The 13,947-nt window shown below is 36.9% G+C and overlaps 1 protein-coding gene across 1 annotated transcript in view; it reads right to left on the reverse strand.

Moving 5' to 3' along the window:
* Znf385d (zinc finger protein 385D) overlaps window positions 1–13,947 on the reverse strand; it is a 207,612-nt gene that overhangs the window by 76,889 nt on the left and 116,776 nt on the right. Inside the window, exon 3 of the mRNA XM_076868555.1 lies at window positions 3,326–3,488. Coding sequence (XP_076724670.1) covers window positions 3,326–3,488 — 163 coding nt within the window. The remainder of the gene's footprint in view (window positions 1–3,325; window positions 3,489–13,947) is intronic.

The raw sequence follows: 13,947 nt of genomic DNA on the forward strand, positions 1-13,947 counted from the left end.
TAAGGACAGTATTCACTTTTACATGCAAACTATTGAGTATTCAATGTCTTTTTAAATATTACATTTGCCTATGCATTTTGTGTGTGTGTGTGTGTGAATTCACCAATCGAACACTTTTCATTAGATCACAAGAATTAAATGTATGTGTAACATTAGAGAGTTTCTTCTAGCCTAGACATAGACAAATTAGGCTTTCTATGAACAATTAGTGGTTGATCCCTGAAAAGTACCATATGTTCACAATTCTAGCATGCAGACTGAGATAAGTAGTAAAAAAGAACAAAAACAAGATCGTAAACTAAGAAAAGCTAACCCCATAGGTCATTTAGACATATTTATGACTCCAAGGAAGCAATCAAGACTCCCGTATATCACCAAGCAATACACAATTTAGGAATTTAAGAGAAAATATCTGTCAAAATTCTCTCTTTTACCAAGTAAGTTTGTAACCAAAACTTGTATTCTCTGAATGTCCTAATCTTTATAGTTTAGAGAAAATCCCCAAATCAATTTTCTAATTCAAGTCCAGTCCACTTTTTATCCTTTTTACCATGTTTATCCAAACTCTGACGGTTCTCATACACCAATGCTTTCCAAGCTTAGTGTTTTTCATTTCATTTTTTTCCCTCATATAATTGGAAGAGGTTTTTTTTTTCTTTCATATAATTGGATTACTTTATTGAGATGATTTGGTGAAATCAATAAAATGTGATTTAACGTCTGTCTGTCATATGTATGGATAAGTTCCTAGATGACAGAACATCCTTGTGCACTAAGCAGAAGAGTTATACTTTTGTGTTACTAACAAATGCACAATCTTCAATTCTAGAACCTCATCTCCCTCTCCTTCTGCCAAGTATTTAACTGTCCTAGAAAACTAGTTCAGAGATTCATTTTGTTTCCAGGTTTGGACTCTTAATCAACACGGGGAATAAGCAGTAATAAAAAGGACAAGTTATTATTTTAAGAAAAATTCAAAGTTGTCAGCTCAGGTACCCCTGGTTTATAATGCAATCAAACTGGATAAGGGGCCTATGAAATGGGTGGAGTTTTCTTGGACTCCACAGTTCTCCTAGAGAGTTTCATGGAAATTCAGTTTTAAAGTTACAATTAGGCTTAAAACATCTGTGAATGTGCTAGAATCTTTATTGTCTCATCCTGTATGATTTTTTTTTTTTTTTCACCTAAGTATCTGTCCCTATAGGTTAGTTCTAATGCCCAATACTTTCTTCCTTTGGCCTTCAGATGTTTGTGATAACTTTACAGATTTCTGATTAGCCCTCCTGTCCTTCTGGAATTTTCTCTGCCTCTGGACTGGAAGGGTGTTTCATGATTTCAATACCCATTCAACTGCTAGGTAAGTTCTGGCATGTTTGTTTTATGTCGATTCTCTTCCACAGCTTTTAACTATTCTAGAAGGACAGAGCCTTTGTGACTACCACCTTCCATGTTCCCGTCTTTACATTAAGAGCTGGAAGTACATGTCACAATTCCTTTCAGTGACAGAGAAAACATGCATTGGAGGGAGGGGACTTTCCTGCCCCAAGTCAGCAGTTCAACCCATCATGCAAACATATTTTTTAATGATGTGCATCTTTAATATAATAAGGATTTCTGCATTTTTAAAGAGGAGTCAAATAGCCCAAACAGCCATTACTGGTAAAAACAAACAACAAACAAATAGGTCTAGGAGTACAAAACTTAGGGGAAAAGCACAAAATGATACTTTGAGCCTGGATAGCAGGCTCCTCTTTATTCTGCCTTCTCACTAAGGTGCTCACATTAGAAAGCTATCTGAAGTTCTCTAGGGCAAGAGTGGCTTTGGGGATCCCCATCTGTGCCCCAATATCTGGGAACAGAAATTAAACGCAACTACTTCATTACCACTCATTCCCCTATAGTCACCAAAATAATGCAGCGAGTCTTCAATTATGAAACAAAAAAACTCATGCTTTTCCTATAACTTTTCACATCGAAGTTAATAAAATGGCATAATCCGGCTCTTGTTCTGGATACCAGAAATGAATCTGACAAGCCCTCCCCCATATCCTCTTTAGAGCGTGGGGGCACACATCTGGATACATCAGAGAACCAAAGGGCTCCAAGAAGGTTCATTCATTTCAAGAGACAGTTTACAGAAGGACCTTCAACATATCAGACCAGGTATCAGAGCACAGAGATGACAGGAGCATCTGGATTCAAGGAGTGCACAGGGATCTCAAGGAGCAGGCATCATGCATCCTCTGCCAGTACTACCTGGGAAAAACACATGCAGCATGCCAAGGGAGCTCAGGGAGGGTAGCAGTATCCCGTTTAGAATCAAATAGGCATCAAGCATCACCTCAGATCCTTGGAGGGGCTTATATGTGTCCAATGGACATTCCAGGTGTGATGAAGTTGTTTTAATTTGTTCTATTTGTTTACTACTCAGCATTCTACATTTGCCCCAGCCATGGCAAAAGATTCTCTTCTAGTTTAAGACATTCCCATCAGTGAGGACATGAACATTTCCTGTTCTTCACCATTGCCCTCTCCATTGTAGAAAAGGGAAAGCAACCAATTTCTACTAGTTCTTGTGTTCCAGACAGTAATTTATTAAAGGGACATCCATGCATCATACAGGACTTCCTTTTATATAAAATTAGAGGACCAGCAGCCTTATGATTTAAAATGCCAGCTTAGAGAAAGCCCCCGGCTTTCCCTTGCTATGTGTGAATAAACTGGTCCTTTAGAGGAGCAATCCCAAGGGGCCATTCAGAGGCCATTATTTCACCACGAAGACTCTGTTAAAAAGAGCAATTGGTATCAATAACACTTACCTGTATATGCAGAGGGAAAGTTACCCAGCCATAACGAGCCCAGAATCACACAGCCACTAGTTAAAACCATGCAACGTTTGGAATTTATGAGAATAAAGCCTGTCAGTAATAATGCTCTTAATCGGGCCTTCTCGATTCATTTGGCATACTCTGCTGTGTACTCGAGGTTAAATCAAATCTGCCGTGTGGAAATAAGCTAAGGGATTGTGTGCAAGAGGCGAAGGATACACTGAAAAGGTTCCCTTCAAAAAAAAAAAAGGTTCCACGTGGCCTCTGTGACTACTGTGCTCCTCTAAAAGCCACAGGAGCCTTTCACCATGCAAAATGTGGACTATAACTAAGGATACTGGAAAAATGAGAGGAAACAGTTACCCTTGTACAGAAAGATGGTTCAAGCGTGAATCAATGTGGCAGGCACATCATTAAAACAGACAAGGGGTTAGACAAGGGAGGGAACCCCCAAACAATGACAACGAGGACGACAACAACAAAGATCATCGCTTAACCTGTTTTGTCAGAGCTGGTATTGATGGTATTGGTAGTGATGGTGGTGAAGGTAGTCTTTGCGCTGTCCTTGGCAGTTACAGATTTCTGCTTATTTTTCATGGCTTCCAGTGCTTTGAGCTTCTTGGCATGTTTCGTGCCTTTGTAGTGGGCCGCAGCCTGGCTCTACAAAGGAGAACAAAATGAACCATGCAATCAGGCTCATTTCTAAACTGGCATTCTCTGTATTACTGCAAATACAGACTCCCTTTCAATAACAGGTACCAAGATGGCGGTGGCCAAGCAGTGGGATTCTATTTAGAATGATGCTAGAAAGCAATGGGAATCAGGTTCTAAAACCGCAGGACAGAAACAAGAGATATTTTCTGGTTTGTCTTAAGAGAAATGCAGCTAAAGATTATCACAGCCATGACATTTCTTGGTGGAGCAAGTGAAAAAAAAAAATTAAGAATTTACACCTGGGTTGCTTTTTGTTCTGCCACTGAAGAGTCTGGGCTCCCAAAGATTAACAAGGGCCCCAAGAAAAAGAGTGGCTCTCATCTCCTTGGCTCAGGAAATCTGTTTTCTTTTTCTACCATGTGTCTTATTAATATAGTCTCCAACAGGTGTCTGCAAGGAAAATTCAAACATAACAAGGGAACTGGGCACCCTGGAGACTGAGGTTGAAGCTTGAGAATGCAAAAGTGAATGCAATGCCTAGGTACAGCTAGAGTCACAGGGAAGCTGGGCAGTTTTATGATTCCATCTTTCTCTTTGCTACCAACGAAGGATAGCCTGAGAAATTCACGATAGTGTCACTCTTTCAACACATGGATCTTTCATGCCACAGTCCATTGTCAGAAGTCTCCAAGGTATTCCAACTACCTAAAGGGGCCAGTGCAATGCTTTTGCCTATGCCTGTAGAGATTTTTTTTTTTTTTAAAAACAGTGATATATGTTGCCCATGTTTATATTTCTTAGCACTATTTCATTTGGGGGTGGGTTTACTAAAGAGATGTGCTAATTGCAATATAAAATCATCTTTAAAAATATATATAGGTATTAATGTTAATTTAAAAGAAAAAGGCCTTTGTGCTGAAGGGAGGTGGAGAAGAGGAGGTTTGTGAGGGTGGGCAGGGAGATACTTAGATCAGGTTTTTCAGGTCAAAATCTTTACAAAAATTCATCTCCCCCCCCAAAAAAATATAAAAATCTCAGTGGCAGACTATTTTTGTTAGATCAGACATTACTTCCCATGCTTATTTAAACTAAATGTTTCATTTTGCCAAATAATAATAATAATAACAACAACAACAACATTCTTTTCTTCACTCCACCACCTGTAATAGGCAGGGTGCTGCAGTTTAGTGTCTTTTGGTAAATAAATAAATAGACTGCACCTTCATTTGCATCATTCCAACAAGATATCTCACAGGACGAGGTACCCTTATTGAAAGAACACTGGACAAGGAAATTATATATTAGAAACAGTTTGAACAGAGAGCACACTCATGCATCAGTTACAAGTTTTCCAACAACACAGAACACCAAAAAAGGACATAGTGTGAACCAAAATAGAAGTTAAGACATGCTGTAGTTAATTAAGAAACCAGTTATAAGTTTAGGTTGGTTTGATTCTATGTGGGGAAAGTCACTGTGATAGACAGTTTTTTGTGTCTTTTATCCTGCTCAGTTTTCCTTTTTAATAAACCAAATCTCTTGGGAGCTATTTGCTATGGTCTAGATAGTTGATCATCTTTCCTGGCTATAGAGCTTCCCTTAAAACAAAGCTTCTCTCTTCTCTATGCTGGTACCCAGGGACCTGGGGACAGAGGTAAATGTTTTTATAATGCATATTAAAAGATTGGGTATTAAATGCCAGTGCTACCTCCACTTATACATCCAAAATATAAATTTTAAAGGTTCCTAGCAAATATACACTCTCAGTTTTATTTACAATTAGACAAGACCATTTTAACATACCAGAGGCCAAGTGAATTTCACTGTTGTTGAAACTAAACTTACTCCAATAGAACTCCCAGAATGAACAAAAAGAAGCAAATTCCACAAAGAAGCCAAAACCCCATTCTGCACAAGTACAGACAGAACAGGTCCCTCCAGCAAGGGAGTCGTGGTGAGGAGCAGGTGACAAAATGACCCATAGCTGGTAGGTTCACAATGGAGACACCCAATATTTTGAAATACAAAATAAAACAAATTGCATACTCACATCCACCTGCTCATCAAATGATAGTCTCAAAGTACCCTGATGACTAGTTTAATCACACAGTATCTGATTTTTTAAAAAGGTGATTGGCTCCTCCAAATTTTTTGGGAAAAAAAGTCAAATGACAAAAAGGTTCAAAGTGCTATCAAGAGAGCAGGGCATGTAGAATACAGGGGAAATGAAGTGTAGTGGGATGATGGCAGCAGAGGAGACCTATGTGATTGTGATTGTGTGGGGGCTGGTGTTGCGGATAAAGGTGGCATCCAAATTTGAAACCTGATGTAGGCAGAGAACCAATTTCTCCATTGATTTTTTTTTTAATTTTTTAAATTAATTTTTATTGTAGGTTGTTCAAAACATTACATAGTTCTTGATATATCATATTTCACACTTTGATTCAAGTGGGATGATTTTAGAATGTGAGGGTTGTTCTTAAGTTTCCCTAGTCCAAATGTTTCTAATGCACATATATTGAACCCACAGCTCACAGGTTCACCTTGATTCAGGTATGTTGTATAAAGGTGTGCTCCTGGGTCAAGGCAGAAAACCCAGGCAGTTCTCTTTAGAATGGATAGATTATTCAGTGATATCTAATCTTTCTCTGACTCCAGATAAAGTTAACACCTAAGTAGGAACTCTGCAGAGAAATTTTTAAAAAGGAGCAGTTTGCCAGAGATGTCTACTTGGGCCTCTTCTGCCTCACCTTTAGGCATATAGGTACAGAATGGTCATACCTTCCATAAGCATACTATGTTGTGCCTGAAATTGTTTCTGAGTATTTAGTAGTCAGCCTCTGAATCGTCATTTGCAGAAACCTGGTAACCATCCAGACACAGCAAAGGATCATTTTTCACAGGAATGACTACTTGGTTAAATAAGCAAGCACGCTAATATTATATTGCATCTCACATAAATGTGATCCAAACAGTAAAATGTAGGCTTTAACCACTGACTTTGGAGGAATAAATGGGATATCAATGCATAAATATCACTATACTAATCTTAAAATAGCATATGGCACCATGAAATCTAACCAGTCATCCCAGAGGTAAGCGCTGATTCTAGAGACAGGCATACATATACCTACAGAATAGAAAGATGCCATTTTAGATGTCATTGCCATGTCCTAACTATCAGACTTTTCAGTCTTCAAATTTTCACCTCCATATTTCAAAATGGCACTTTGCTTATACACAAATAAAATTTTTAAGTAGATAAATCCACAAATGGCTAACAATTGAGAGAGAGGTTCTGTCATTTTGAAACACACATACACAAATTTATATTTGTACCTTTACGTGTTTATATGTCTACATGTGTGCAATGCATATTACCCAAGAAAAATTATCAAGTTAATTTCCTTAAGAACAAGTCCAAAAAAGGCAGTCAAAAATAGCCCAGAATTACATGTAATTGGGGAACTTCTATCCAAGAGGGGAGAACTCAAAACAGTAAATTAACCTTGGAAACCTCCTTAAAATTCCAGAACCAAAGTAGAAGTGATTGCCAACTCCTTGTGATTTTTCTCTTCCCTGGTTTTACCTTTTCTCTCCAAGGTAATTATTGTTGCAGCATGAACTCTGACACCATTACTTTTACCTCTAAATTGAGTGCTTTGCAATGATCCAGTCTTCAAGGGTTGAAGGAAACACAGCTCTATAATAATTCCAATAATAATAAGCAAAAACTAAGCCCTGTGGGCTGGGGTTTGGCTCAATGGTAGAGGCACATGTGTGAGGCACTGGGTTCAATTCTCAGAATCACATATAAATAAATAAAATAGAGGTACATCAACAACTAAAAGAAAATATTAAAAACAAAAAAACAACAACTAAGCCCTGTGTCATAACTTCCAAAACTTCATTATTTAGAAATATCTTTTTTTTTTACAATTTTTTTTATTGGTTGTTCAAAATATTACAAATCTCTAAATTCACTGTTTTATTTTCATTAAACTGATTTGGTGTTAGCAATGCCTAGGTACATTCTTTATGCACCTCTCTCTTTAGTCTAGGGAAGCCACTGGACAGCCAACAAACAAAAAAATCTCTCTGGTAAGCTAGCTAAGAGCACTTTTCCTGTTACTATATTTACCTAAATATTTGAAGAAGAATTTTAAAGGCAGAATAATTTCATTGTTCTCCGTGGCATAGATATTTTTATTACTTAATAATATGTCCCATGTAGAACATTTAATAATTTCTTATCTTGTGATTGTATGGTTAAATTTAAGTAGCAGAGTACATTAAGAATAAAATGAAAATTGACTCGCATTGTGTCCCAATGTAAAAAAAAAACATGATTCAATTAAGAGTATTCTTTGTGAGCGCCAGTGATTGATGCTTTACTTTGAATGTTTTTCTGTCTTCTGTGTTCTTCAATACAGGAATGAACAGTAGCAGCCATGGGAACAGGAAAAAAAAAAAAAAGATAATACTCCCAAAGTAGAGTGATTTTCCTACACCACTGGGAGAAAAACATCTAAACATAGAGAAAAGGGAGAGGCATGTCACATTTTCTCAGATACATTAGGTAACTCTAATTTTTATAAGCAAAGAAGATACTTTTTTTTCCACTAAGTACTAATACAGTGAGGAGAACTAATCTAGATGAATTTACTTATCTTTTCAAAGCTTTGCAAGTTGTCTACAAACTTCGTGATCTCCAAACATAAAAGTATTTAATGTTTTCAAGTATCTAATGTGAATAATAAAATAGTGGGTGCTTACTGGAGTTGAGAAAAGCATAATTTGAGAGTTTCTGCCTGGTTCCTGTCATGGAAGCAACCACTGCTTTTGTATATGTGGGACCTAAACAGCTGCCTCCTTGAATGCTAATGATGGAGCCCCTGTTTGCGGGGCATGAAACAACAGTGGGATTTGGAAACTGGCACACAAGGTTTCATCCAGTCAAAAAGAATGTAGACTCTGACTAAATTTGAGCAGTTCTTTTTTTTTTTTTTTTTTTTGGATGTAAACCGGAGACCTTGAATGAGTTTTAACCCTAGTGATGTAACTGCAAACATTTCAGATTTGTACAGAACAAAGCAAAGTCAGGAAAAGCACTCTAACTACTCAACCAGTGCACGAAATCCCTTCATAATGCCCACAGCTTAACACTTCTCTCAGTCTGTGCTTGTCACATACCATTTTTAGAGTGTTGGAAGGAATTAAAAATGTTGAATCTAATTATGTCTAAGGGTCAAGTTGTCACGGGTGTTGGTGTCAGCAGGAGAGAAAAACTCACATCCTGGAAATGATATGCATACTTCCTCTGATCCTCCATTCTGTCCACTGGTCAATGTACCCCACCCCCAGTCACAAGGTCTGCTCTCTAGCAAGAACAACCACTAGCAGAGTAGATAAATGAGCCACAGCCCCCCCCCCCCCTCATTCTCATGAGGACAATGCCACAAGAAGAAATCATTCTCAAGTCCTTGTATGACTAGTTCCCTCTGCCTACAGTGCCTCTGTTGCCTGGTAATGTTTTAATGTCACCCCTTCTGGTATGGGGTGGGCCTGTATTATAGCACTGCCATAGAAGGGTTAAGTGCCTGTGTCTCCAAACAAAGAGCAAATCTCACCACACAGAATGGAAGACCCAATGATACTCATCACTCTGTCCCTAGGATCTACTGTACAACTCTAAATAGTTGCCTGTTAAATGCACGTTGAATTAATTTCACATTTTGATTTTTAAATGGAAATATGCATATGGTGTCTCAACGGATTTTGTGTGTGAACAGGGTTCAACTTAATTCTCTGCCATTCTTTGGCACTTTGCCCTATCTGTTGAACACACTTCAGGGGATTTTTATGGCACTTAATGCAGGAAAAGCATCTGGCACAAACACAAACTATTATTTTTTTTTCTCTGGGAGGAAGCTTATCATCAACCACAAATTGTGCTATTTATGGGAGCTCTCTTCACATGGGATATAGCAAGGGAATAATATGGAAATCGTTTCACTTTTTAAAATTTTAATGAATAACTAACAATTTTCCTTTTATAAAATCCAGGAAAATACAATGAATGATTTCAATGATGACTCTGTGTTTTAAGGGCTATGTAAACAACCAAATTCTTTTAAATACATACAGAAATTCCCAATGCTTGAGAAATACTACTATTGTTACTACCACTTATAAACTTTAAATTTAAATGTACTATGTTCTAAAAATATGCAGGAATTATGACATCATTAACTCATTTTCTTCCCTACAAATCCACATAATATATACCTTGTATTAGCTGAAGAAAAACACTGAGAGAAAAGACAGAATTTCCTACTTCTCCATAAACTACTATAGGGCTCCCATCTACAGTTTTGTTAAACTCTTAATCTGTAATTAAAAAAAAAAATCCAAGAATCATTCCTTTAATAATCTTATCCCAAAGATTACCTCTAAAATGTGCAATTATTAAGGAGATCCATTGGGTCCACAAAATAATGATTTATATTTGATCCTGATGTCCTGTCCACATTAAACACCATAACAGTTGTCTGTACTTTCGGCGCACTGGGAAGGGATGGAGAATGAGACCACACATATCCTCAGAACCTGGACATCTGTAGGTAGAGCCCTTCCATCTTCATATTTTCTATCTGTTCATTTATTCAGAAAGGATTCACTGAACAGTTATTGTGGGCCAGACATAATTGTACCACGTGGTCTGGTGATTATAGATGAAGTCGAGACTGCAGCTAAATTGGGGAATTAATCAGCAACAGATGGTAACTGAAGTCACTGAGAAATGCCATTTTGTAAGACAAATTAAAGATATTTTTCCATTTAAACACTGAAACGTAATCCTCGGTCAGCTGCGACATTTGAATGAATGAACTAAGATTGCCTCTGACAGTGGACAGGATAACATATTTACAAATTCTTTATCCAGCCACTGTATACTTCAAAACTTAGCTTAAGAAAACAAAAAGACGTTCCTTCAAGTGCTTACTATCTCCATGATTCAATGAATCTTTTCTCATCCTCACACCAGAATACGTTAATCAGAAAGAAAGAACACATTTCTCTCTGCCACATAGAATATTTCACCTCATCATTGGTCTCTAGAGGTTAAATTCAAAATGTTACAAGTACCATTATACAAGAGCAGACTGGAGAATGGTAAAACCCAGCTGCAGAAAGCTATAGCAAGGTGTCCTCAAAACCTGGCAGTAAGGTTGTTCTGAGTTAAAATTGTAGTGGATGGAATTAGCCTCTCACAGGAACCTTATTAAAGGGCAGGTCAAAAGCAGGAAGGCAGAATGGGAGTACTAATCAAAGGCTGACTGAATGTAAAAGAGCAATGTCTTAATGAATATTATTAACATGTCTGAAGGAAGACGATGCTAGTTGAATAGGTTTCATCCTCGAATCTAGAAAAAAAGGAAATTTACAGATTAACTGCACGTAAGATTCTTTCTCTTCCCCTGATAAACACAGGAGGAAAAAAACGTAACACCACCTGATCTTATTTTTGAAGCTGCCATCTGCTTCCGTCTGTCACAGCCAAAGGAGAAATGGTCTACTCAGTTGTATTTCTAAAAATTTCATAAATATATAAAAGCCTTACAGGAATGGAAAGGTGTGATACCTTTCCTTGCCTATCATAAGGATCACAGTGGGCACTCTTATAACAAAAGACAGGTTAACAAGAGAAACACAGAAAGATTTATTTGGCCAAAATTTCATGTAATAAAGGAATCTACTGAAGGAAAACTCAGGGGCTACTGTATTTCAGATTTGATGAAGAAATGGACACTTGCTTCGAAACATGATTAGACAAAGGACATGACCTAATGATAAAATATCGAGTGGGGAATCCAGCAAAGCCTGTGTGTCCGTATTTTCCTTGGCCTCCCAGGTATGGGGCAGGGATCCTTCTGGAATGAAGGTCTTAGGGTCTATTATCATCCAAGGTAGGTCAGAGAATTTCTTTACTGTCAACTACTGCAAAGAAAAGTAAGGGGATGCCTGAATAATATTTCTGTTTTAGGCTGTGTTTGGTGGAAACGCTTTCTAGTTTTTATGACTTCTAGTTTCCATGACCTTTCCATCAGGAAGAGGAATTCGAGTTTCTATGAGAAAGGGAAAAGGAAAAGGAAAAGAAAAGGTCATAAAGCCCCTTTCCTTCAGCTGAAAGCATCCAGCAAGCAAAGGCACCATCTCTTGAGGTACAGTCTTCTGAGCTTCATCAGTCTCGCCAATTATAAAATGTAAGCACCTTAGCCTCCTACATGCAAAGAAACAAGCCAAAAGCTGCACTATTTTTTGGGTCTACATTATTTTCAATACTTTAAAATGTTAATTTTCATTTTCTAAATTAATCTATTAAAGTTGTACTGAATGCTTCAGGGCATCAAAACAGGCACTCTGTTGAATGTGTTTTTCCAATACATCAAGAATTTTTGATCAACACTGAAAAAGTGAAATTAAAATTTCTCTAAATAATAATTACTCAAATTTTGAGTTCACAAATATCAAGCCATGTATAGGACATCTGATTTTCTATGTTGTTACCTGAATCTCTAAATTTTTTGTGTTCATTGACAAGATCAATAATTGTATTTTCATGACAAGTTGGGACATTTCTATCTTAAATACCAGAGTTTTCTAAGTGATGCTTGTTAATATCACAGCTTCTACTGCTTAAAACCAGCAAGTGATTTTCCCCCTTGGGCATATATTAACAATTTACTTTTTGCAGACAAGTGCACAAATATGATTAGCTTTTTGCAAATTGCTCTTTATTCTGTTACTGGTAAGTAATTTTTATATTACTACAGTGTAAACAGATGCTATTTTCCACTACATATTCAGCTGTAATGAGCTAATTTAATGTGTTAAAACAACAAAAGAACTTCAAGAATGATTCAGTGATTCAAGCTGCCTGGAAGTAAAGAGAAAAATCAAGCACAAAGTTTGTAAAGATTCTTCCAAAATTTGGTTTTCAGTAAAGAATTGCAGAACCCTCTCTCTTTGAAGTTGCTCATTGGTAGTTGTGACTTCACCTTTGCAGGACTGTTCTACAAGCAAATTTTTAAGCAGAAGGGCTCCACAGATGCCTCTGGCTCTTTGCTCTCCGACTTCATGAAACTTGAAAAGTGGTGGCAGTCCTTTTGGTTGAAGACTGGATTTAGTTTTGTTTTTATATCTGTTCATTTAAATATTTATGTACTCAAACAAACTTTCTCCCCTAGGACATTTCAATATATTGATAGTTGAAGAAGAATCCAAGCAAGAAAAGGAGATGAAGAAGATGTAGACATGGAAATATAAAAACCTAAAGAACCTGATATCATGTAAGCCAAGAGAGATAAGGGCTTCTGGAAGGAAATGCTTATCAGTATGGACTGCTGCTGTGACTCAAGTAAGAGGAGAGCCAGAAGTGTCCATTAGATTTTGCAACATGTACATTGTTCGTGGCTGTGATACAGGATAGGACAATTTAATGTTGAACCATTTATTGAAACCATAGATTTTAGAAAGATCTGGAATAAATGGAGGATCTCAGTGCTTGGTCATGGAGTTGTTAGTTGGAGCAGCTACCAGAAGCTTTCATTTCTCCTACACTCTCTTTTTGAATTAAGCACCATTATCTTAATTTAGTTCTACAAAAATGTATTTTCATATTATGAGTGAGTCTCCAGAATCAGACTTGTTTGATTCTATCATTTATGAAAGCAAAGATGTTAACATTTGTAATAACATTAGTGAGTTACATTAAATACTTTAACTTTAAAATAAAATCCATGGTATACAAAATCTTTTTTTATAGTATTAATTTATTTTTTACATATGACAGTAGAATGCATAATTCTTATTACACGTATACAGCACAATTTTTCATATCTCTGGTTATATACATACTATATTCACACCAATTCATGTCTTTATATATGTACTTTGGATAATAATGATTATCACATTCCACCATCATTTAAAACCCTATGCAACAACTTTGCCCTATCTAGAGTTCGTCTATTCCTCCCATACTCCCTCTCCCTATCCCATTACGAATCAGCCTCCTTATATCAAAGAAAACATTCAGCATTTGTTTTTTTGAGATTGGCTAACTTCACTTAGCATTATCTTCTCTAACTCCATCCATTTATCTACAAATGCCATGATTTTATTCTCTTTTATTGCTGAGTAATATTCCACTGGGTATATATGCCACAGTTTTTATTTTTTTAATCTATTCATCTACTGAAGGGCATCTAGGTTGGTTCCACAGTTTAGCTATTGTGAATTGTGCTGCTATAAACATTGATGTGGATGTGTCCCTGTAGTAAGTTGTTTTTAAGTCCTTTGGGTATAGACCTAGGAGAGTGATAGCTGAGTCAAATGGTGGTTCTATTCCCAGTTTCCCAAGAAATCTCCATACTGCTTTCCATATTGGCTGCACCAATTT

Source organism: Callospermophilus lateralis, chromosome 1 (assembly GCF_048772815.1).
Source record: "Callospermophilus lateralis isolate mCalLat2 chromosome 1, mCalLat2.hap1, whole genome shotgun sequence".
NCBI lineage: Eukaryota > Metazoa > Chordata > Mammalia > Rodentia > Sciuridae > Callospermophilus > Callospermophilus lateralis.